This window comes from Phascolarctos cinereus, unplaced genomic scaffold (assembly GCF_003287225.1).
Source record: "Phascolarctos cinereus isolate Bilbo 61053 unplaced genomic scaffold, phaCin_HiC Scaffold_9;HRSCAF=440, whole genome shotgun sequence".
NCBI lineage: Eukaryota > Metazoa > Chordata > Mammalia > Diprotodontia > Phascolarctidae > Phascolarctos > Phascolarctos cinereus.
In genome coordinates, this window is record NW_027556402.1 from 158,016,738 (window position 1) to 158,043,527 (window position 26,790).

A 26,790-nucleotide genomic window follows, 5' to 3' on the forward strand; every position below is an offset into this window, starting at 1 on the left:
TAAGAAAGATTATTCCATTCATTTCCCAGTGCAATTTTTACAATTATTCAGGAATTGTTATCTTTTTTTCAAACTTTTCTCTGTGGGAATGTTGGAATACTAGAACAGTATCACACAAAGATATCATTCCAAATACAAATTAGAGTAGTGTCTCCCTGGTCTAGAGAAATCCGGGGAAAGAATATATCATAGGAGGAAATTTTGTTACAACCCTTTAGGCTTTAGAGGGTGGGGTGGGGATGGGGGAATAAAAAAGGTGATCCACTTAAGCATGACCAAAATCTTTGGCTAAACTTCAGTAGAATAATTTTAGACCAGTTATGCATCCCAACAGCAAAAAGCAACAGATGCATCAATAGAATCATATAGCTGAAAGGTACATTAGAAATCATACAGTCTAATACCCTTCTTTCACAGATGCCCAGAATGGCTAAATGACTTTTTCAAGGTGACACATCTAATGAGGAACAGAGCCAAGACTAGAACCCAGGTCTACTGATTCTTTATACTAAACCAGCGGGGGATTCCTGAGAGAAAAAATGTCAGGTACAGAAGGAGAGTACCAAATAAAACCCACCTACTTCCCAGATTTTCCTAGGATGAAATAATTCATCACCTACCTAATAGAATATATGTTTATCCTTGTCTTCACCCCCTTAATCATGTAAACTCTGAGAGCAGAATCTGTTTTTAATTTTTTGTCTTAGTATCTTCAGTGCCTTGCATATAATGCCATATTATAATGTTTATTGAATGGAGTGAATAAAAAAAAGCATTTATTAAGCACTTACTATGTGCTAAACAGTGTACTAAGCTGAGGATATAAATACAAAAATGAAAAAAAAAAGTCCCTGTCTTCAAGGAACTAACATTCTAGTGAGGGAGACAACACATTTAAGGGAGTGTTGTCTGGTGAGAAGTATTTTAGTTTGGAAAGTTGCAGGGATAATGAGTGGAGCCATAGCAACAGCAGTATTAATTTGATAATGATTCCAGAACTGGAAAGTAGGAGAGGGGCTGGGAATGCATGCAGAAAGTATTCTAGTAGTGGCAAGAACTAAAGTTCATCATGACTGGAACTGGTCTAAATAGTGAGCCATGTGAGGCATTTGCCAATCAGGATAGTGGAGACCCAGGATGAGAGTTATTAGAGTTGAAAGGTTAAGACCTTCAGGGCATGTTGTCTGATGTTGGTGGTAGGGGGGCTGGCAAGTAGGTGATGAGGAGGAAAGTGAAGCTAACCCCTTATTTTTGGTTGGCATTTAATAAATATTTGTTGAACTGAATTCTACATGGATAAATTACACATCACAACAAATTGAATGTCTGATTACATGGTCTTTACATGTTAAAATGTGAATTGTCAGATGATCAAGATTTATTAGGGGCAAGGTAATACAATGATTAACTTCTACAAATCACAAAAAAGTTACCTCATGACATTATAGCCATACCACATTTAGATCCTAAAGTTATATAAAACTATAAATTGTTTCATATGGGAAGCAATGAAAGACAAATTTGCATGAAAAAATTAGATAAGATTTTTTAGTTTTTTTCTTTTTTTTTTTACTCTCCATTATTTGTAGTTATTATTGGATTTTTTAAAATACTGGGATTGTAAAGCAATAAAAACACCACGAAATAATCCTCTTATTAGTCATAAATACAGCAAAATGAAATGTCTCCAATATAATTCAAGCAAAATACTGATTAAAATATTGGATCTAGAACTTTATGGTTTCTGATGGATAGAAATTTTTATTCCCCCCAAAAGAGTATGTGACTCATTTCAGCCATCACAGAAGCAATATTAGAAACCATAAAATGTCACTTGATTTAAACCTAGATTAATAAAACATGAGACAATTGACCCATACTCAAAATTCCCATTAATTTTAATGGATACTTCATCAAATATAGAAATCAATCTATTGAAGTAAAAATTACTGAAGACTTGGGCCTTATACATCCTTAGAATAAAACCTGAAAATTCATTAAAAACTAGCAAACTAGATTAAAATAAAAAACAAAAACTCCTTATAAAATGTTGATGTCATGGCTAAACTATAAATTTGTAACTAGAGGAAAATGACTTTATATAATAGTATGAATGAATATGTTGCTCATATTTGCTTAGACATTTAACACTCTATCATAGGATTCAAAGTAGAAGTTTTAAACAGGACTAGATGGCATCTAGTCTAATACCTTCATTTTACCAATGAGAAAATGGGTCCAGAGGAGTAATGAGACACACTAGTCAAGACTAGAACACAGATCCTAATGTTACATTAGAAAGAACATTACATCTGGAGTCAGAGAGCATGTTAGAAATACTGCCTTTGATGTTTATTGCCCATAGGACTTCCCTGAGCCTTTATTTCCTCTTCTTCAAGATGAGATGATTGGACTAGATGGCCTCTGGGCTCTCTTACAGCCCTATATCAATGATGTTGTGACTCCCAAGTTGATGCTCTTTCCATTACTGCATACCAAGATTTCTTGAGCAGTTTTAGATGTAGTGCCACCTAGTGGTCAAATCAGACTATATGGGTCATCCTTCAGGGGGTTCCAAAGTGAACTAGGTTTAGCTAGATCCCTCAGTCCTGTGGAGGGGGGTTGTGACTGACCCCAAAGAAAATCAAGTTCTCTAACTGTCCCTACTCTAAAAAAAACAAACAAACATGGAAGATTCCAAGAAAAGACTTAGGTATGACTCATGTCTAGAGTCCTCTGATTGGTGAGTTCCTCCAAGAGCCTCCATTTTGAGGAAGTACCAAGGCCAGCTTCATACTCACTTCTTTTTTCCTCTTCGTACTAGTTCAGCTCTTGACTCTCTGCACTTCTCCATACTCAGGCAGCTTTCTCATCCTAGAAGATCCTTATGCTCCCGCAGCACCATCATCTGAATTAGTGAATTCCTCTGGGAACTTCATTTTTGAGCAACCACCCAGGCTGCCCCGTATGCATTCCTTTACTCCACTCCTGGCTTCATTCAGAACTTTCTGGACGTTTCCTCCAGTTCTCCCTTACCTTCTTCCTGACTCTGCTTTTCAGCTCCTTTTTATATATAGTGTTATCTTTTCCCATTAGAATGTAAACTTCTTGAGGGCTGGGACTTTCTTTTTACTTAGATTTGTATTCCTGGCACAGTGCCAGGCACATAATAAGCACTTACTATGTTGACTTTTTGACTTGATATACAATATGGGTAGCATGGGTATTAGCGGTAGTGTGCTGATAAATGTTTAGTCTGCATTATTAGTATTCTCATGTTACTTTCTTAAATCTAGACAATCAACAAAACAATAAATCAAGCTCTGATTTATAGCATTTCCTGATTTCTGAGGTTAAATGTTCATACTGGAAATTTAGCAGTTGGCTCTTAGATACCTGCTTTGACTTGGCTCTAGCACATCTCTGGGTGTAAGACAGTTGTTTATTTTTTTCTATCACAAAAAAAGCTCGTGACTGTGAATCACATTAATACTAATGAGAACCAGGTTACTAGTTAAAATATAATGAAAAATTCTCAGCAGGCTGAGAATTATATTGGTAGGCATTAAAAATTTAATCTAAAGCACTAAACAAATCAATAATCAAATTTTAATTTGTACTAGGTAGTTATTCTTGTGAAAAACATAAAGGAGAATGTTTTCCATTAATTTTAGGACCAATGTATGATAGGCTAGTTAAATTACCCCTTTAACTTTGCACTTAATTTGAACATCATTTCCATTTTTTCTGCTAGACTCTCAAATAAATGATTCATGACTCCAGTTCCAAAAGATTGAATTTCCTTAAGATTTCCATGTTTGTAAGCATTGACAGTTAAATGAATGGGCAATATAAGTGGTTTCTTAGGGCATTATAACTAAAACTTGGAAGAACCCTGACTTTGGCCATACTTTGTAACATTTCAGTGATTTCTTGTTTGTTGTTTGACCAAATTTGAACTATCATGGAAGTCTGGAGGGCTGTGCATCCACAGTTCTTCTCTTACCTCTCTGATTTCTTCTTTGCTTTCTCTTCCTTATAGTCATTAACTGAGCATTCTTGGAAAGTAAAGTGTTATTATTATTTTGTTGTTGATAATGATAATAATAATAATCTGACAGTTATAAAATAGAAAGGCCTTTAAAGTTTTCAGAGTGCTTTACATATATTATTGGATATGATAACTTATGAGTTGGGCAGATAGATGGTGCTGGACCTGAAGTCAGAAAAACTCATTTTCCTGAATTCAAATCTAGCCTCAGACCCTTAGTGACTATGTAACCCTGGGCAAGTCACTTAACCCTGTTTGTTTCAGTTTCCTCACCTGTAAAATGAGCTGGAGAAGCAAATGGCAAGCTACTCCAGTATCTTTGCCAAGAAAAACCCAAATGGGGTCATGAAGAGTCAGACTAAAAAATAACAACAAACTTGTGAGGTATATACTACAGAGATGATTCCCATTTTACATATGAGGAAACAGGTTAAATGATTAGCCCAGGTCACATACCTAGTGAACATTAGAGTCATGTTTGTATCCTCAAACTTTCCTGTCTCTGGGGGTGTATATTATCTCTTCTCTCTCTTATAGTCTCTCTTGGATGGATCTGGACCCTAGAATTTTGAGCTTATGTATGTGTTTCTACAAGATCATTACAATTGTATCTATCCAGAACTATTTCTTAACAGTTCCCAAAACCTTCTGGCCATAATATTCATCTGAACCCCTTTGCTGTGGTCTGACTGCATAGTGATGCAATCAGAAAAGAAATATTGGTCATCCCAATCATGAAATAATGAAGACATACTGAAAATGAATGACTCAACAGAAAATTCAGGCCAAACAGTTTGGCGGAGTTCTGCAACTAAATATGTAGCATATAGAAATAGCCTCTCAAGGTAATAGTAGTTGGCATTTGTTTAGCTTTTTAGAGTCTACACAGTGTTTTCTCAACAACTTTAGGTTTATGAAACATGAATATTATTGTTCTCATTTTGCAGATGAGGGAGCAGAGGCTGAGACGTTGTGATTTGCCCAAGCTAAATGACTGTATAGTTAACATAGTAAGTATATAGAAAGTGAAAGAATTGAGACTTGAACCCAGATCCCTTCATGTTAATAGATTACTTGCTCTTAAACCTCAGCAATCATAGTCAAAGTAGTGGTGCGTGTATACTTAATGTTTATTAAATATAATATTTCTTGTTGTAATGATCTTCGGACAATGAACAAAAGTTCTTTAAACTAACTGAAATGTGAAGCTGCAAAGAGGACAGAACAGTAATTTCCAAGTTGGCATTAGTCTACACTTAAACCAGGGCCACAACTAGCAATTTGGAGGACTGGAGGAAAATCAACACCACATGAGTCCTTCAAATCAGCTTTGTAATTCATGATAAGAAAATAATACTAGATGTAATTAAGACAAATTCAGTTGAGTGGGAGGGGAAATTGGCTATGAGAGTGGCTCACAAATGAGTGGTATTGACAATGTGCATGCCATCTGGTAGCTTTCTAACTAGATACTAGGTTTAGTTGTTTCAAGCTGCTGGGGTATATGTACCGTCAACATGTAAATATAACAAATAAAATTTCATAATTCAAAAATGTTATTTTAAGTATTTGCATTTTTATATTTCTGTGCCCTAGGACAAAGTGTCAATTGTCTCATCTTAATTTAGTATCTAAAACTAAATAATCTACTTGTTACAGAATCCACAAAATAATTTTCAGTTAATATAATTTATACTTTGGTAAACTACAAATATCATCTCATTTATGTTCATACTTTAACTCACTGCAAGCACCATTATATAGAACTTACAAATTCTCTCCCTTTGATTTCTATGATGTTGAGATTTTTTGATTTTCCTCTTATATCCCTTGTTTTTCCTTTTCCATATCTTCTTTCTCCTCCTACCTCTTAACTGAAAATCTCCCAAACACTCTGTCCTTGGGTCCTCTGACTTTCTTATTCTACATTCTTTTCTTTAGTTGAAACTATGAGACAGGGTCAGTTCAGCATCACCTATACATTGATGTGTCAAAGATACATTTATAGTCTTGACTGACACTTCATCCATTCACTCCATTCAGCTTAAATTTACTGTGTCTAAAACTGAACTTATCAACATCCTTCCCAAATCACTTCCCTAACCATCAGTTTCCTCAGTCACTAAAGTTTACATCTCTGATTCTCTCCTTCTCCATCATTTTCTATGTCCTGTCAGAAGAACTGTCTACTTTTTCTTCAAAATTTACTTTCAAAATACATCTCTCTATATCCCCAATGCCATTACCCAATGCCCTCACATGCTGCTCATGCCTATAATACTGCAACAGTCTTCCAACTGACCTTCCTTCTTATAGTTTCCCCTTCCTCAGTATCTAATTATCCATCACACATTGCTACCAGATGTGCTAAAAGGCCACTATCATCACGATACTCCCCTTCTTTAAAAAATATACAATGAGGTAGCTCAGTGGATAGAGCACTGGCCCAGGAGTTAGGAGGATCTGAGTTCAAATCCGGCCTCACCCATTCACTAGCTATGTGACCCTGGTCAAGTTACATAACCCCCATTGCCTCCAAAACCAAAACAAACAAAATCTACAATGGTTTCCAATTATGTATTGGTTAAAAGTCCAAATTTGCTAAATTGATATTCAAAACTTTCTATAATTTGGTCCCTCTCTTTCTAGTTGATCTTTTCTCTCACCAGTCTCAAACATGAATCTTCTACTTTAATGAGGCTAATCTCTCTCCTCATTGTACTCTGAACATGCTAATCTCCTGACTTTCCCATAACCATTGTTTTTGTTTTTTCCTCAACTATAATGTTCATTCCCCTGCAGTCTATGCTAACTCAACTCTTCCTTTACAGCTCTGCTCAACATCTACCTCTTTCATGAAGTCTTCCTCAATCAACGAAACCTACCGGGGCTATCCTTTCTTTTTAATACCTATCACCTGTAACATTCATTTGGATACTTATGACATAGTAATATATTACTTTTGATTGTTAATTAGATGGGAAAGGTTGCAACTCCTAAGACTATGACATTCAATTGTATAATGTATATGTCTTTTCTTAACTAGATTGTAAGCTCCTGAATTGCAACAATAACATTTCTTTTATATGTTGTCTATAACAATTAGTACAATGCTATTGCCAGGTTAAAGCTTAATAAATAATTTTTGAACAGTGGGAAAAGATGCACACAATTATGACTCAGACTCCTACTGGTGACCCAAATCCAAGAAATCATATGATTCAACAGTAGTGTAGGGATAGTATTGGAGAAGAAATTCCTTGAAGTGGCTAGTAACAAAGATGAAGAGAAAAGAAATAGAAAAGGCAAGGGAGTATACTCTTCTTTGTGACATTAGATGAGGGACAGGACAAGGAGAATCAGCCTACAGAATCACAAAATCCTAGATTTTTCTGCTGAAAAGGAATTCTGAGATTATTTAGTCCAATTACTTCATTTCCCCAAAGAAATTTGCTCCCTTTAGAACTTCCTCTTCAGTCAATCAAAATCTATTAAATGCTTGCTATACACCAGGCACTATGCTAAGCGTAGAGGATAGAAAAAGGGACAAAAAGAAAAAAACCAGTCCCTGCCCTCAAGGAGCTCACAATCTGATAGGGGAGACAACAAACAAACAAAATGTACAAATGAGCTATATATAGGATAAACAGGAATAAAAGAAGGAAAGCATTAAAATAAGAGGGATTGGGAAAGACTTCCTATAGAAAATGAAATTTTAGTTGGTACTTGAAGGAAGCTAGGGAGATTAGTAGGCAGAGGCAAGGAAAGAGATCGTTCAAAGCATAGCCACAGAAAATACTTGGAGCTGAGAGATGAAGTGTCTTGTCTGTGGAATGGCCAAAAGGTCACTGGATCAAAGAGCACATGGAAGGGATTAAGGTATGAGAAAACTGGAAAAGTATGAAAGAGTTATGCTATAAACAGATTTGAACACCAAAGAGAGGATTTTGTATTTCATCCTGGAAGCAATAAGGAACCTCTGGAATTTGTTGAGTAAGGAGATGACATGGTTAGACCTGAACTTTAAGAAAATCACTTTGGTGGCTGAATGGAAGATTGATTGGAGTGAGAAGAGACTTGAGCTTGGCAGACTCACCAGAAGACTATTGAAACAGTCCAAGCATGAGGTGATCAAAGCCTGCATTAGAGTGGTGGCAGTGTCAGAGGAGAGAAGGGGGTATATTTGAGAGATGTTGCCAAGGTGAAATGGACAGGCCTTGGCAATAAATTCAATATGGGCAGTAAGAGATAGTGAAGAGGTGAGGATATCATCTAACTTCAAGCCTAAGGGACTGCTAGGATGATGTTGCTTTCTAGAGTAATAGGGAATTTAGGAGTGGGCAAGGATTTTGGGGGGAAAGATAAATGAGTTTGATTTTGAATATGTTGAGTTTAAGATGCCTGACATCCAGTTTAAGATGTATAAAAGGGAATTGGAGATGCAAAATTGGAAGTTAACAGAGAACTTAGGGTAGGATATATATATTTAGGAATCATCAGCATAGAGATGGTAATTATATCCATGGGAGCTGATGAGATCACTAGGAGAAGTAATATATAGAAAGAAGAGAAGAGGACCCAGAATAGAACTCTGTGGAACACCTAGGGTTAGAGAGAATAATCTAGATAAGGAGCTAGCAAAGGGGACTGAGAAGGGGGTGGGACCTAATAGATAGGAGAACCAGGAAAGAGTGGTTTCTTGAATACCTAAAGAAGAAAATAAATATCAAGGAGGACAGTGTGATCAACAGTGCTAAAGGCTGCAGAGAGGTCAAAGAGAATAAAGATTGAGAAAAGGTTATGGGATTTGGCAATTAAGAGGTCATTGGTTACTTTGAAGAGAGTAGTTTTGGAGGAATGATGAGATTGGAAGCTGGTTTATAAGCTCATTAAGAAGTGAATAAGAGGAAAGGGCAGACACCTAGTGTAGATGGCCTTTTCAAGGAGTTTAGTGACAAGGGCTGAAGAGACATAGGACAATAGTTAGTGGAGATGGAAGGCTCAAGTGAGAGTTTTTGAGGATGGGTGAGACATGGACATGTTTGTAAACAATAGGGGGAAAGCTAGGAAACAACAAGAGATTGAAAATAAGTGATAGAGTAGGGATGGCAGAGGGGCGATCTATTGGAGGAGATGGGATGAAATAAGATCTCTTGAGTAGGTAGAGGTGTTAGCCTTGATAAGGAGTAAGGCCATTTCATCATGTAAAACAGAGGCGAAGGAGGAGATAGTAGCAAAAGGCATATAAGTAATTCGAGATGAAGAAGGGAGAAGAGGGAACGTGTGGTGAATGGCCTCATTTCTGTAACTTATGAAGCAAGGTTCTCACCTGAGAGGTTGGGGGAAGGGTGAGCCATGGAAGGTTTGAGGAGGAATGTGAAAGTTTGGAAGAGCCGTTGTGAGAGTGAGATAGTGAGTTGATAAGGGAGGTATAGTAGGCTAATATCAGTGGGGAATCAGTTGAGGTTGTGTAATGTAAATCTGTAGTGGACTTAGTCAGATTAGTTGCACGATTTTCTCCACCTTTATAAAGCAGCATATATGTAGGAGTAAAGGTAGCAGATGGTGGGCTGAGGTTTCAAGGCTGAGATTTGTCAGGGCACAATCAGTGAAATGAAAAGATGGCTAGGGACTCAAGAAATGAAGTGTAGATTTGAATTGGGTCACCACAGGGTCGAGATGGAGGAAAAGAGGAGAGAATGACTAATGAAAGGGAGATGACCTGGGAGAGAATTGAAGGGTCAAAGAACTGGAGGTCATAATGTGGACAAAGAGTAGGGTTTGGTAAGGGAAGGCAGAGGGAGAGGTGAAAAGTCAACAGTCAAATAAGGAGATTTTGGAGTTCTTGAACATGATGGTGGTATATTTATATGTGATGGCAAGATCAAAGGTATGAGCATCTTTGTGTGTGGCTGGGGGCAGCATAAAGGAGTAGGCCAGGGGAAATGAATAGGTTGAGGAACTGAGTGGTTAAGGTTTTTGAGAGGGAGTCAATATGTGTATTGAAGTCTCCTTGTAGGAGGGCAGGAGTTGGAGAGCAGAGAAAAATTGTGAACCAGATATCAATATTGCTGAAGAAGACCTGAAGATCTGTAAACAGCTATCAGGATTTTGATTACGTCGTAGAAATGAACAGCATTAACCTCAGAAGAGGAAAGGTTGCTGAGTGATGGTGGTAGGGAGAGAACCTGGATGTGGCAATGGGGAGCAAAAAATGTTGTAGATCCCCCACCTCAACTAATGAGTGAAGATGTATCTAGTATCCAGATGGCCAGGGAGACTGTGTTTTAGCAGGGAGTCAAGTTTTAGTAATAGCTAGAAGATGGAAGGAAAGGGAGAGGAAAAAGATTGACTTCATGTTTTACAAATTAGAAGCTTGTGATTTTAGTTAGTGTGAGTCAGTTGTAGTTGGGCCTGGTGAACCCTGGATGAATTAATAAAATTAAAGACCCTGGAGAACTGGAACCAGGAACTTTAGCAATGTTTGAAGTTCTTAAAATAGCTTAGCAAAAACCAAGTAACTAATAAATTCCAGTGCCTATAATTATGTGACTATTTTTATTTCACAAGATTAAAGGTCAAGAGCTAACTGTGCATTGATAAAATATACATGACAATATGGGAAGTTTATGATTTAATATAAGACTCATTCCTTTGGGCTAGAGGTTCTTGACTTCTGTATCATGGACCCTTTTGGTAGGCTAGTGAAGCTATTTTAATTTCTTCTCAGAACATTGTTTTTAAATACATATGGTAAAATACCTAGGACAGCAAAGGAAAACAACTGATGTATAGTTAGAATTATTTTTTTTAAACCCAAGTTCATAGACCCCAGGTTAAGAACCCCTACCTAGGGGTCAAGTATATAATTAGTCTCTTTAAAACAAGAGGATATTAATTTATGTACTTTTATTAATGCTACTGTGAGGATTTAAATACGCTAGCAGCCAATGTGAAGGTAACTTTTTGATTTCTTTTCCTCAAATTCTAGTTACCCATTTCTTTTTGTGTTCTAGGCCCCTTCCCTGAGCTCTGATAGTGACATTACTACCATGTGATTGGGGCAGAATTTCATAAAAGTTTCAGATGTTTGTGAGCTAAGGGTAGAACAATGGGCTTTTCCTCACAGTCCTTTCTCCAGCACTCGCTGCTGGACCTTGCCTCTAATTTGTCCGAGGCCCCCAGTAGCCTTACTATCACTGCAGTGAAAGATTCCCACAGCTCTCTTTCTCCTTTAACCCCCACACCTGCAATAATAATGTTAAAAGCTGAGTTTATATAGCTTTTTGAGGCTTGTAAAGTGCTTTGGATATATCTCATTTGATTCTCAGAACAGCCCCATTGGGTATATTGTAGGTTGGGTTTTTTCCCTTCTATTTTATCAGAGAGATGAGCAACTTACCCATGGTCACACAGCTAAGAAGGGTGAGAAGCATGATTTGAGACAGTCTTCCCTGACTCCAGGTCTAGTATTCCTTTCATTATACCACATTGCCTCCCTCTATCATTGATCCTGGGCCCTTAGTCTCCTAACTCTTCATTTCCCAGACAAAATTGCTGCCATCTCCCAGTCCATGTGCTTCAGTCCAGTAGAAGAAACCTTTTCTCCTCAATCAACCTACATGGGCTATAGTTGTTCAGTCATTTTTCAGTCGTGTTTGTCTCTTCATGACCCCATTTAGGGTTTTCTTGGGCAAAGATACTGGAATGGTTTGCCATTTCCTCCTCCAGCTCATTTTGCAGATGAAGAAACTGAGGCAAATTGGGTTAAGTGATGTTCCCAGGATTACACAACTACTAAGTGTCTGAGGCCAGATTTGAACTCAGGAAACTGAGTCTTCTTGACTCTAGGCCTGGCACTCTATCCACTGTGTCACCTAGCTGCCCTATCCATCTACATGGGCAGAGAGGGAAAAAAGATGCTATTACCTTTCAGCCAGTAATCAAAAAGAAAGAAAATCAAATCCCCCAAAGAAGCAAAATCTCTACACTAAAATAATATGAAGTACTATATGATATGTATTTCCTAAGTCAATATTTGTTTTTACTTATGCATTATTCACCATACATTTTCCCTGCATTCTTATTTATATTCCATGAAGTATGTATATGATTTCACTGTGGTTGTCATAATGAAAGATCTATCTGGAAATAGAACAGAAAATGTGGACTATGTGATGATAACTACAGCATTTACAGGAATAATGGAATCCTAATGGTATCTTATCCTAATCCTACTGCTCCCATGTATACTTTGGCAAAATAGCACTAAAATTCTGTTTGGCTCTTGAGTTTTCCTTTACGGTGAAGTACCATACTGTTTACTGGCTTCTGAATGTACTATATCCTGGATCATGCTTCCTGGGATATTTTCAGGCATGCATTACTTTCTCTTTGGCAACTAGAGAGTGGAATTATATTTCTCTGCACAAATTGATGAACATGAGCAAACATCTACAAAACAAGACAGGAACAAAACCCCTTGGCTATGTATTTATTTAAATTTTCACATTTAGAAGATGTCTTGAAAGTGCTTTTTAGAGGATGGTTTTCTTAATGAAAAAGCTACCCAGAAAAATGAAGTCTCTCTTCAGAGCTTCTTTGTAATAAAAAAAAGTCTTACCCCCAAAAGGAAGTCTGAAGTATCTTACATTAACGTAGTATACCACAAAAATGAAACTTAAACCAGGAAGAAACACACCACCACTGCACTAGATGTGTTATTTCATGCCATGTGCTCTTGAATATGACAAAACCAGCTCTCCTCAAGTTATTAGTGGTAATAATGATCATGTTCATTTTAATTTTGCCAGAATATTTCAAGACATCCAAAGGTGAGTAATCAATTGTACTAAATGACCTCTCTTTTCTTGATGCCATGTAATGGCAAAGAGTCTTTTTTTTTTGTACTAATGCTGCTTATGAAAAATGGTTATGCCTGGCATGCTCCAACAAAATGACATGAAGTTACAATTGATATATTATCAAATGAGGTAATAGACATAAAGTGCTTTGCAAACTTTAAATATTATATAAATGTTAGCAATACAACACAGTAACCTTAATATTATGGATGAATTATGTATTAGATTTTATATATATGAAAATTAAAAAGGAAAGTTTAAAATAAAATTTCTAGTTTTTCAAAGAAAATTCATAGAAATCATTTCCTGCTTACTTTGGGCTTTAAAAGCTAGTTTTCCATTATTGGGTTATGATATTTTATATAAAGGCATTTATTGGATGGAAAATGTTTTTGAACTTTCCATCTCCACAATAAAATGCTGCATACAGCACTGTTCTCATTGAGTTAAACCTACATTTATTAGATACCCACTGTGCAAATCATACATAAGTAATCTATTGTTTTAGATTTTGGAGGAAAATGACATTATGAATTTTGGAAATGCTAGATAATATATCTTTGGCTTAAATAATTTTAACATGAAAGAGAAACAGAACAAATAAAAAATCTGGATACAAAAAAAGTTACATTATTATGATAGTTAAAAAGGTCCTAGATTGAGATCAAACCAATAGATAAGATTTTTATATGTGTTAGCAAAAAAAAAGAGAGAGATCCCCTGAAGATTAGTAATTTCTTAACATTTATTGCAAAATGGGATTTTGAGAAAGAGTGCTTCTTTGTTACCTGAATACATTTGATTAATGCCCACTGAGAGCGGAAATAAATTCCAGACATACACTGTAATGTTTTCAGATATGTCTGCATATTTCCAAAGTCACCAAATAAGAGATGAGATTGAGATACTTTTCTATATGTCACCCTATATGAATAAATTCATCTTTCAGTTTCCATTGGATTATTTGTAGTTGTATTGACAGAGTATGAGACTGAACAAAGTATGCATTTTAATACTACTAAAAGACTACTAAAATATATGATATTATATAATATGCATAATGGAAAGATGTATAACTTATTTCAGTTGTGAAATATTGTGAGCAGGGTGGTAAAATATGAACAAGTTGACTTAACGCATCAAGATTAGGGCATGATAGTATTTATAAATCATAGGATTTAGAATTTAAAAACAAGTGAATATCTAGTATATTTTACAAATAATAGTAACTGACATTTATACAGTTATTTAAAGTGTGCAAAACACTTTCCATCCATTATCTAATTTAAGCTTCACAACAGTCTTATGAGGTGGGTACTACAGTGTTATTGTTTTCACTTTATAGATGAGGAAACTGAGGCTCATGTTTTAAATGACTTGCTAATAGCCATAGGTGGTAAGTGTTAGAGGTAGGGTTTGAATCCAGGTCTTCCTGATTCCAGGTCCAATTCTCTATTTATTTACTGCTGAGAAAGTTTAAGTACTTATTGAGTATCACACATTATATCAAAACAAGGATTTAAATCCAGGTCCTCACCCAAAGTAGTCCCTCTAAGTCTGTGGAAATCTCAGGGACATCCCTCTAGCTCTAATGTATAAGGTGTATATGGAATGTATATGAAATATACATATACAATATATAATATACGTGGAAAGTTTTGGATTCAGGAGAATCGGCCTAAAAGAATTTAATTAACTCTTTGTCAGTTTGGCATAATATTTTGGTTAGATTTTTCTCAATGACAAGAATGCTTCAAAAAAAATTAGTGTCGTGTGAATGTAAGCTGCTTGAGGACAGGCACTGTTTTGTTTTAATCTTTGTATTCCTAGCCCCCAGCACAATGTCTGGCACATAGTAGTTGTTAAATAAATACTTGGTGAATTGAAATGAACACGTAATTATGTTGCTATTTTGGCTAGTCATCTACACTTTGGTATAATATGTGGATTTAGTTATCCATTTTCTAAATAAATGAACAACTATTCTCTTGCTTGGACTGTATATTTTTTATTTCTACATGAGACAGGTCGTAAGTGAGATACTTGATAAAAATCAATTTTGGCAAAGCATTCTTTGCGACATAGAAAAGCCAAGATGAAGAATCTAATTTCCAACCATGTTTTTACCCTGAAGCACCATAGTACATGCACTTTAACTTCTAATGAGCTTCTATGTTAAACATTTTTCTTACTCCCCAAACCACTAACCAGGAAATACTAGATTATAGTAAAATGACATATCATGGAAATTATTATATAATGTGTGATAACAGAGTACAATTTTGTTTTTTATAAAGGTTCACTATTTTAAAATTTTTATTTAGCATTTTATTTTTCTCCAATTACTTGTAAAAACAGTTCTCAACAGTTGTTTTTAAAATTTTGAGTTTCAAAATCTCTCCCTCCCTCCTCACTCTCCTCTTTAAGAAGGCAAGAAATTTAATACAGGTTTTATATGTGAAGTCATGCAAAACATTTTCATATTAACCATGTTGTAAAAGAAAACATAGACCAAAAAAACTACCACAAAATAAAGAAAGTTTAAAAAGTATACTTCAATCTGCATTCAGACTATCATTTCTTTATTTGGGGATGGATAGCATTTTTCATGATAAGTCCTTCAGAGTTGTTTTGGATCATTGTATTGCTGAGAATAGCTAAGTCATTCACTATTGATCACCTTACAATATTGCTATTACTGTGTACAAAATTCTCCTGGTTCTACTTCATTTCACTTTGCATCAGTTCATGCCTTTCCAAGTTTCTCTGAGAGCATCTTGCTCATCATTTGTTATAGCACAATAGTATTTCATCATAATCATATAGCACAACTTGTTCAGCTATTCCCCAATTGATGAGCATCCCCTCAATTTCCAATTCTTTGCCAACAGAAAAGAGCTGCTATAAATATTCTTGTACATATGGGTCCTTTTCCTTATTTTAATCTCTTTTGGGATACAGACCTAGTAGTGGTATTTCTAGGTCAAAGGTTGTACATGGTTTTTATAAGCTTTTGGGTATCATTCCAAATTACTCTGCAGAATGGTTGAATCAGTTCCCAATTCCACCACCAGTGCATTAGTGTCTCAATTTTCCCACATCCCCTCTAACATTTGTCATTTCCCTTTTCTGTCCTATTAGCCAATCTAACAGGTGGGAGGTAGTACCTCAGAATTGTTTTAATTTGCATTTCTCCAATCAATCGTGATTCAGAACATTTTTTTTTCATATGGCTATAGGTAACTTTGATTACTTCATCTGAAAATTTACTTCATACCTTTTAATCATTTACCAATTGGGGAATAGCTCTCATTTTTTATAAATTTGATTCATTTCTCTATGTATTTAAAAAATGTGGCCTTTGTGAAAGAAACTTGCTACAAAATTTTTTCCACAGTTATGATTGCTAATTGTATTTCCCTCTATCCTATTCTCCCTCCCCATTTATTCTATTCTCAGTCTTCTTTCACCCTGTCCCTCCTCAAAAATGTTTTGCTTCTGACTACCACCTCTCCCAATCCATCCTCCCTTTTATCAGCATCCTCCACATCTTATCTTATGTCCTTCCCCTCCTACTTTCCTGATGGGTAAGATAGTTTTCTATACCCAATTGATTGTATACATTATTCCCTCTTGGAGCCAATTCTAATGAGTGTAAGGTTCAAGCATTCCACACATCTATCCCATCTTTCCCTGCATTGTAAAAGCTCTCTCTTGCCTCTTTTATGTAAGATAATTTATACCATTCTACCTCTCCCTTCCTTTCTTCATCTTTCTCACCCTGTAATTTTATTTTTTAAGCTATCATCCTATCATATTCAACCCACACCTGTGCCTTTTGCCTATATATACTCCTTCTAACTGTACTAATAATGAGAAAGTCCTTAGGAGTTATAAATGTCATCTTCCCACATAGGAATGTAAATAGTTCAACCTTATTGAGTCCTTTATGATTTCTCTTTCCTGTTCGCCTTTTTGTGCTTCTTTGTATTTGAAAGCCAAATTTTGTATTCAGCTGTTTTTTTTTCAATTAGGAGTGCTTGAAAGTCATTTATTTCATTGAATATCCATTTTCCCCCTGAAAGATTACATTCAGTTTTGCAGGATAAGTGATTGTTGGTTGTAATCCTAGCTCCTGTGCCCTTCAGAATATCATATTCTAAGACCTCTGATCTTTTAACATAGAAGTGGCTAAATCTTGTGTTAACCTGATTGTGGCTTCATGATATTTAAATTGTTTCTCTCTGGATGCTTGCAACATTTTTTCCCTTGACCTGGGAGTTCTGGAATTTGGCTATAATATTCCTGGGAGTTTTCATTTGGGGGTCTCTTTCAGGAGGTGATTGGTAGGTTAGGATAGGCAATGGGGTTAAGCGACTTGCGCAAGTTCACACAGCTAGTAAGTGTTATGTGTCTGAGGCCGGATTTAAACTCAGGTCCTCTTGAATCCAGGGCCAGTGCTCTATCCACTGCACCACCTAGCTGCCCTAGGTTTTTTCAATTTATATTTTACCCTCTGGCTGTAGAATATCAGGAAAGTTTTCCTTGATAATTTTTTGAAAGATAATGTCTAGGCTTTTTTTTTGTCATGGCTTTCATATAGTCTAATAATTCTTATGTTATCTCTCTTCAATTTATTTTCCAGGTAAGTTGTTTTTCCAATGAGATATTTCACATTGTCTGCTATTTTTCATTCTTTTGATTTTGTTTTATTGTTTATTGATGCTTCATAAAGTCATTAACTTCCACTTGCTCAATTCTAATTTTTGAGGTATTATTTTCTTCAGTGAGTTTTTGTATCTCCTTTTCCATTTGGCCAATTCTACTTTTTAAGGAGTTATTTTCTTTAGTAAATTTTTGTGTGTCTTTCCATGTGACCAATTCTGCTTTTCAAAGCATTCTTATTCTCATTGGATTTTTGCTTTTAGCTCCAAAAGATAACTGTCAATGTTTGAATGATGCCCACTTCTCTATACCAGCTGATCTGCTTATAGGTCCTCTTACTGGTAAAAGCTGTTTATTCAGTTTAGAAGAAAATGTTCTCTTAAATGTGTATCTGTATTTCATTAAAGTTCACAAACCAGAGACAAAAGTTACACCTCCAGTTCATGAATGGCATTGATAAGTGATAATATAGATAGTACTCCAGAACAAGTTTTGTCTATTTATTTCAGTTTCTTCATGAACCTTTAAGAGCAAAATTGAAATATTGAGCTGGGCTTGTCAGCTTCCATTTCTTGTCCCATTTCACACCCTTTTGTGAAAATGGGACTTTAACAATCAGTGAAATGGAAGAAAACAGTAACAAAGGACTCAGACTATTCACAAATGATTAATAATTTTATATTTGAGTACTGATTTGTTATACTTCTTAACATCTAATTATCTATATCCTGTAGGGAGTATGTTGGCTGTAATGATAATTAATTAAAAAGTTTAGGCAATAGAATGTATTTAATAGTCTCGATGATTTTCTGAACCTCCCACAGAAGAGCTATCCTCCCTTTCTCACAAATAGTTTTAGTCTCGTTATTTTATTGATCAGTCCTGATTGTTTTATTAGGTGGCATGGTGGATAGAACTCTTGGCCTGGGGTCTAGAAAACTTGAGTTCAAACCTCAGGCAATTACAATTCAAGTACTATTCGTGTTGCCCTAAGTAAGTTGCTTAGCCCTGTTTGTTTCACTTTCCTTACCTGTAAAATGAAGATAATAGTAACAATTACCTGCCAGGGTTACTATGAGGATACAATGAGACAATATTTGTAATATACTTTACAAACCTTAAAGCTACCTTTACATGCTAGCTATTATTGTTATTAATAAACCCAGTAATATTTGAGCTTCTGGTATCTTATAACTAGTTGAATTAACTGATGTAGGATAATATTTTAAATTGAGTATTGTATAAAAAGTTAGAACATAAAAGTCTCAGATACTGCCAAAAAAGGGGGTTAACCTTGCTGTAAGAACCTTTTCTGTGTACTTCCCAACCAGCTGTGCTTTAAGATCATTGCATTATGTGACAGAGGATATTTCTAAACACGGATTACAAAACAAAGAAACAAAAAACAATCTTGCCAAAGACTGCTATTATGGAATGCATTTTTAACAGCCTCAGGACGTAGACCATATCCTCTCACCCAGATGGCAGCAGACCCAACTATTGCTTGTGATAATTTTTTTTAAATAACTGCTTCACTGCAGCTATAGAGGAGTGCTCAAAATGTGATGTGGAGGGCCCAGCTGGGGAGGAAAAACTGCTTACTTTAAAACAACATCTCTGTACCATGTCTGATCCCTTGTCATATTTCCTATCTTTGCAAAATGATGAATAGAACCTAAAAATTCATGTGTGCAAAAGAGGAAAGAAAGCAAAGCATTCTGAAAGAACCTCATCTCTATCTGTGAATATTTTTGGACCTTGAAGTCTCATCACAAACCTATGGCTTCTTGAAAATGTCTGTTGGATGAAATCCAACTCCTATAGGACTTGTTTCCTAAAACATTTGGTTGTTTCCTTACCCATATATAATTCTCTCAACACTAGTCCTGCAGATTTTCTCTTTAAGGAGTTTTATGGTTCCTAAAATACTTTATTTCTATTTTTTTTAAACAGTATATACATTTCCCTTCTTCGTGCCCCCGACTTGCCTTTCGAACACTGGCACATCCAGTTAGAAATTTCCCAATATCAGTCTGCTGGCATACATTTAAACTGCTTTTCCTTTATGTTCTGTTTATAAACCTCTCTCCCCTCAGGACTCCTAGGCTTCCAATCTGGTTTATGGCATCAGTGCATTTATCATCCACTCTGCATGGGATGTTGCTTTCTTTTTCACATAGTGCTACCCTGGGAGGTTTCACCTATTGGAGAGACAGAAAATGAAAATATGAAGACACAAGTTTGAACTTTTGCCATTAGATTTGGAATGAAGACTTGTTTTGGAGCCCATTGCTAATTATTTTCTAGGTTGACCAGGTGTGTTCTGAATGAGTCATAACTTGCAAGAGCCCCACTTGATTAGCACAATGAATTTGTGGCCAAGTGGAAATGCATTCAAATCAACACCTGTGAAAGTCAGTAACTAAATAGTGGAGTTACTATATAATTTGGACAGTTCCGTCTCTAATTGCCAAATTACTGCCTTGTGCAATAAATACCCATAAAGATAAAAGTAGTGTCAAAAATTTTCCCTAACAGCAGTAGTCAAAAATTCTCACTAATAGTACTAGTCACAGTGAACCTTCTCAATTCTCTTTAATATACCATTTGATCCCTCAGTCAGAATTGAACTCTCTCATCTTTGAAACAGCGTAATTCTTTTTTTCAAGAAATCGTGTATGGTTCCTGACATGTGCATAAGAAGCACCTTGTTGGCAAGTTTTGCTCTACTGAATCAAATGCTTTTTAAGGTCAACAAACAATAAACATACTGTGATAATGCTTGGCACGTATTAATCCCGTAATAATTGCTTATTGATTGACTGACATAGCACATGACTTTAAGGTATGAAAACAGGAAATATGCTTGTTTATTTAAAGGAGAACATCTAACATTTAATCATAAAATACATTACACAGAACACCAATAATTACTAAGGTTTATAGATAGTCTGGGAATGTGTGATTCTTAGCCTTAGCCTTCTTAGTCTTTTCCCCACTCTGGCACCATCACTGCAGCAGCTAAAGAAAACTGACTGCACAAGGCTGAGGATGAATTTATGTGTTTTTTTGTTTGTTTCACGGGTTGCCGGGGCCATGAATACATCCCAAAGTGGTTAGTCTACTGGTGATGAGTCTCCATGTACCTTCCTACCTAGTGCTCTGCTGACTTTCAAGAACCCAGGGTCATCTCAGTGCCAAGATGAGGCAATGGAAAACTGTTTTTAATTGAAAGTGAAAATGATTGATTTGGACAGTTGTCAAATAGTATCTCTTTGTTCATTTAACTTGATGTCCTTCATTTGGGTAGCCCACTATATTCTAAGAAGCACTCAGAAGAATACTGACAAATTGCAGCCCAAGTTCTAGAGTATTTATGGGATATTGTCATCTCAGTGAGGGAGGATTTAGGTGCTTAGTCACCAGAAATACTAATAGGCATTAAATGCGCAAATCCCTATTTATGGAGATGAGAACATAGTGTTATCCTAGGAGATGAATAATTGTATTAGAGAGGGAAGCACCGTATGGGTATTTCTTTTCTAATTGAATGAGTAAAACCAAATATTCTTAAATTGTCATAAGGTAACCCCATATTTAAAAATAAAGAACATATTATCAGTTTTAGAAAGTCTAGTTTATTATTTATTGGGTTAGAAGACAGGAACAATGGCATTAGAAATCTCTATCATCCTCCTTAATCACATCATAGGAAGAAATAATCAAGAAGTTGGAAACTGTGAGATGAATAGTATCAAAGGGAAAATGTAGAATGACAAAGAATCACTAGGTTTTTTTCCTGTGCATTTTAGTAGCACATAAAAATTCTGGAAGGTAGCATTCTATTAGACAGAATATTCCCATCTCTCTGACATGGACATTATCATGGAGATGAATTGATTTTTGGTTACAATTATTTTCTACAATGAGTAATATACTATTTGACTTAGTTTTGGATAACATACTCAAATATTTGAATCAGAGGTTGACGAGCTAGAAGAATTCTTAACATAGGTGTTCTTAACATAGGAATTCTTAACACAGGGTCCCTTTTTAGGTGAAGATTTATTGAATAAGTAAATTTATATTACTTTTATGTCAGTTATAAAGGACATTATTTTCAGTAATCAAACTAAAGAAACTAAGACTTAACTAAATAATTTTTAAGCATTACCAATCAACTTATATATAAACTCTAAAAGTGAGACAGAATATCAAATTATTTTTGAGATGGAATGTGGTGGGAAAGCACTTGGCACACCTTGAGCACTTAACTATGCGCCTTAGAAGTCAGGCAGGTGGGGCAGGTAGGTGGTATAGTGGATAGTCAGGAGGATCTGAGTTCAAATCTGGTCTCAGATCAGACACTTGATAATTACTAGCTGTGTGACCCTGGGCAAGTCACTTAACCCCAATTGCCTTGCTAAAAAAAAAAAGTCATGGAGTCCAATCTCCATATTTTGCATATATGAGGAAACTATGGCCCAGAGAAGTGGCATGACTTAACCAAGGTCATAAAATACTTGCTTTATTTTTAACATGATTATAGTTTCCCATTATGAAATCAAATATGAAATAGTAAATGGAAAATAGAATGATTTGATGAAAGTGATAAAAAAACAAAATTAATATCTGTTATTAAGTACTTATATTTATTGCTGGTTAAAAACACAAACATAACAAATTTTAAAAAACAATTAGGAAGTCTGGATTTGTGTTTAAACTGGACAAAAATAAAAGATCTAGAGCTTATGTTAGAGCATAAGCTAAAAAAGAGCCAACAGCTTGATGTTCTTATAAGTATAAGGCTAGGATCCATAAATGGGAGTATAGCTTATGAGAAATGCAAAATAATCTCTTCCACTGAATTCAGCATTGCTCAGACCTTTAAAAAGTTGTATTGTCCAATCTGAGCATGTGAGATAAGATATGGCAGCAAGACATACACAAGGACAAAACCAAGAGCCCTCGATTCAGTTCTTTTCCTGCAGCTGAGTCACCTTGATAAGGTTTATGAATAAAATGAAGGAGAGATCACTTACCCCATAGCAGTTAGCACTGCTGTGCTGGGACTCCCAAAAGGCATATAGTCACCTTTTGATTATTCATGCTAATGGAGTTGGACAGAAGGATAGATACTGCACAATTGTAGATAATGAAAAATCTTTTACTTTTTCCATTTGGAAAATGAGTTAGTACTTACATTGTACTAATAATCTTACAACTGCACAGTGCCTTACCATTTTCTATTCTTGTTTTATTTTTCCCCACTTACACATAAAAACAATTTTGAACATTCATTTTTAAAACTTTGAGTTCCAAATTCTCTCCTTTCTTCCTCCCCACCCTCAACATCCCCCCACCCCCAACATCCCCCCACCCCCTCCCATTATTGAGAAAGCAAACAGTTCAATGTAGGTTATATACGTATAGTCATGCAAAACATATCCATTATGGTCATGTTGTGAAAGAAAACATAGGCAAACAAAAAAAAACTCAAGAAAAATAAAGTCTTTTACAGTATGCTGCAATCTGTATTCAGGCACCATCAGTTCTTTCTTTGGAGATGGATAGCATTTTTCATCATAAGTCCTTCAGAGTTGTCTTGAATAGCTAAGTCATTCACAGCTGATCATCTTACAATATTGCTGTTACTTTGTACATAGTACATTTCACTTTGCATCAGCCCATGCAAGTCTTTTAGGTTTTTTTGAGAGCATCCTGCTCATCATTTCTTATTGTACAATAACATTCCATCAAAATCACATAGCACAACTTATTCAGCCATTCCCCAACTGATGGGCATCCCTTCAATTTCTAATTCTTTGCCCCCAGAAAAGAGCTGCTATAAATATTTTGGTGCATATAGGGCCTTTTCCTTTTTGTTTTTTATCTCTTTTAGGATACAGACCTAGTGGTGGTATTGTTAGGTCAGAGGGTATGCATGATTTTATAGCTCTTTGGGCTTAGTTCCAAATTGCTCTACAGAATAGTTAAATCAGTTCACAACTCCACCAACGGTGCATTAATGTCTCATGCTTCCCACATCCCCTCCAACATTGGTCATTTGCCTTTTCTGTCCTATTAGCCAATCTAATAGGTATGAGGTAGTACCTCAGAATTGTTTTAATTTGCATTTCTCCAATCAATGGTGAGTTAGAGTATTTTTTCTTATGTCTATAGATAGCTTTGATTACTTCATCTGAAAACTAATCATATATTTTGATCATTTATCAATTGAGGAATGGCTCTTATTTTTATAAATTTGACTCATTTGTCTATGTGTTTGAGAAATGAGGCCTTTATCAGGGAAACTTGCCTCAAAATTTTTTTCATAGTTACTATTGCTAACTGTATTCCCCTCCATCCTATTTCCCCCTCTGTTTATTCTATTCTCTCTCTCCTTTCACCCTGTCTATCCTCAAAAGTGTTTTGCTTCTGACTACCCCCTCCCCGAATCTACCCTCCCTTCTGTCATCCCCCTCCCCTTCTCTTGTCCCCTTCCACTCCTAATTTCCTGTAGGATAAGATAGATTTGTATACTCAATTGCATGTGCATATTATTCCCTCTTTGAGCTTAAGTTCAAAATGAGATTAAGTTCACTCACTTCCCCTGAGCTCCCCCCTCTTCCCCTTCACTGTAAAAGCTTTTTCTTGCCTCTTTTATGTGAGGCAATTTATCCCATTCTACCTCTCCCTTTCTCTTTCTCCCAGTACATTCCTCTCTCACCCTTTAATTCTAGTTTTTAGATATCATCCCTTCATATTCAACTCACACCTGTACCCTTTGCCTATATTTACTCCTTCTAGCTGCCCTAATAATGAGAAAGTCTTTAGGAGTTATAGGTATCATCTTCCCATGTAGGAATATAAATAGTTTAACTTATTAAGTCCCTCATGATTTCCCTTTCCTGTTTACCTTTTTATGCTTCTCTTGAGTCTTGTATTTGAAAGTCAAATTTTCTATTCATCTCTGATCTTTTCATCAAGAATGCTATCTTATTGAATGTCCATTTCCCTCCGAAGTATTATACTCAGTTTTGCTGGGCAGGTGATTCTTGATTGTAATCCTATCTCTTTTGCCCTCCAGAATATCATATTTCAAGCCCTCTGATCCTTTAATGTAGAAGCTGCTAAGTCTTGCGTTATCTTGACTGTGGCTTCACAATACTTGAATTGTTTCTTTCTGGCTGCTTCCAATATTTTCTCCTTGACCTGTGAATTCTGGAATTCAGAAATAATATTCCTGTGATCTCTTTGGGGATCTCTTTCAGGAAGTAATCAGTAGATTCTTTCAATTTCTATTTTACCCTCTGCTTCTAGAATATCAGGCAATTTTCCTTGATAATTTCTTGAAAGATGATTTCTAGTATCTCCTGGATCTGTTTTCCAGATCAGTTGTTTTTCCAATGAGATATTTCACATTGTCTTCTTTTTCCCCATTCTTTTAGTTTTGTTTTATTGTATCTTGATTTCTTATAAAGTCATTAGCTTCCATTTGCTCCATTTTGATTTTTAAGGAATTATTTTTTTCGTTGAGCTTTTGGACCTCCTTTCCCATTTGGCCAATTCTGCTTTTTAAGGTGGACCTCTTATACCATTTGGCCTAGCCTGCTTTTTAAGGTACTATTTTCTTCAGTATTTTTTTGTGTCTCATTTATTAAGCTGTTGACTCATTTTTCATGATTTTCTTGCATCACTCTCATTTCTCCTCCCAATTTTTCCTCCACCTCTCTTACTTGATTTTCAAAATCCTTTTTGAGCTTTTCCATGGCCTGAGACCAATTCATATTTTTCTTGGAGGCTTTGGATGTAGGAGCCTTGACTTTGTTGTCTTCTTCTAAGTGTATGATTTGATCTTCCTTGTCACCATAGAAACTTTCTATAGTCCGAGTTTTTCTTCTGTTGTTTGTTCATTTTCCCAGCCTATTACTTAATTTGACATTTTGTTAAAGTAGACTCTGCTTCCAGGATGGGGGGCAAACAGTCCCAAGCTTCAGGGGTTTTATGCAGCTACAGAGATACTTCTAAGGACCTTCAAGTTTTCAGTTCTTCCAAGGTGGTATGATCTAAGGAGAGGTGTTTGATGCTCTCCTGGCCTGTACTGTTGTCTGTGAGCAACCACAAGTATTCTTTTCAGCCCTGCTGTGCTAGTGCTTCTCCTTACCCTGGGACTGCCATTCAAGACCATGAACTGGATCTGAATCTTGGCAAAGTAACAGAGTCTTGCCCAGTGCTAGCAAAAAGACCCCTGTAATTCCCTTTTGACAAATTGTTTGACCCGCTTATCATCTGTGTGCTGAGAGCTACAGAAGAAGCAGCAGCTGCTGCTGATTCAGTCACTCCCAAGGTCTGCTCTTTGATTCCTGGGGCTGGGGCTGTGCTGGCATGGCCTGAGCTGGACTTTGTGTCACTCTCACCCAGCTGTAACAGATCCTTCCTGCTCTCCTTCTAAGCTGACTTTGGGCTGAGAGGTCTGGAAACTGCCACTGCTGCCAAGGATTTGGTCACCCTGAAGGGCTCAGTCTGCACTGGCACCATCCTGCTCTGTTTGGACTGTGCTCCTGTCTCACCCTGGTGCAACAGACTTTTCCTGCTGACCTTTCAAGTTGTCTTGGACTAGAAATCTGTTTCATTCCATCTTTTTGTGAGTTCTGATGCTCTAGAATTTGTTTAGAGTCATTTTTAAAGGTATTTGGAGGGGATTGGGGGACAGCTGAGGTGAATCCCTGCCTTTACTCTGCCATTTTGGCTTCACCTCTCTGCCTTACCATTTTCTTTTCTTTTTTTTAAGTAATTGGGGTTAAGTGACTTGCCCAGGGTCACACAGCTAGTAAGTGTCACGTGTTTATTCTGAGGCTGGATTTGAACTCAGGTCCTCCTAACTTCAGGGCCGGTGCTGTATCCACTGCCCCTGCCTTACCATTTTCAAAATGCTTATATATACATTCTCTCATTTGATCTTCACAGCAACCCTGTGAAGCAGACTGGGAAAGTAATATCCCCTCCAATTTATACATGAGGAAACTGAGACTTAGAAAAGAGTTGTCTTTCCCAAGGTCATACAATTACTAAGCATCACTGCCGAGATTTGACTCTGGCACCCCTGACTCCCATTCATTGTACTTTCCTCCCACATTGTTCTACTTCTCATTAATTTGCCTGTATCTGATGTTTGGTTAGCTATGCTTTCAGAGACTGAAGAGACCT

The 26,790-nt window shown here is 36.2% G+C and overlaps 1 protein-coding gene across 2 annotated transcripts in view; it reads left to right on the forward strand.

Annotated features, from left to right (window-relative positions):
- The first annotated feature begins 12,567 nt into the window (after positions 1-12,567).
- TMEM156 (transmembrane protein 156) overlaps positions 12,568-26,790 on the forward strand; it is a 49,079-nt gene continuing 34,856 nt past the window's right edge. Inside the window, exon 1 of one of the 2 annotated variants that reach the window (XM_020991785.2) lies at positions 12,568-12,885. In XM_020991785.2, the coding sequence (XP_020847444.1) occupies positions 12,798-12,885 (88 nt within the window). In that variant the 5' untranslated portion in view covers positions 12,568-12,797. The remainder of the gene's footprint in view (positions 12,886-26,790) is intronic. The other variant, XM_020991758.2, reaches the window with a different exon arrangement.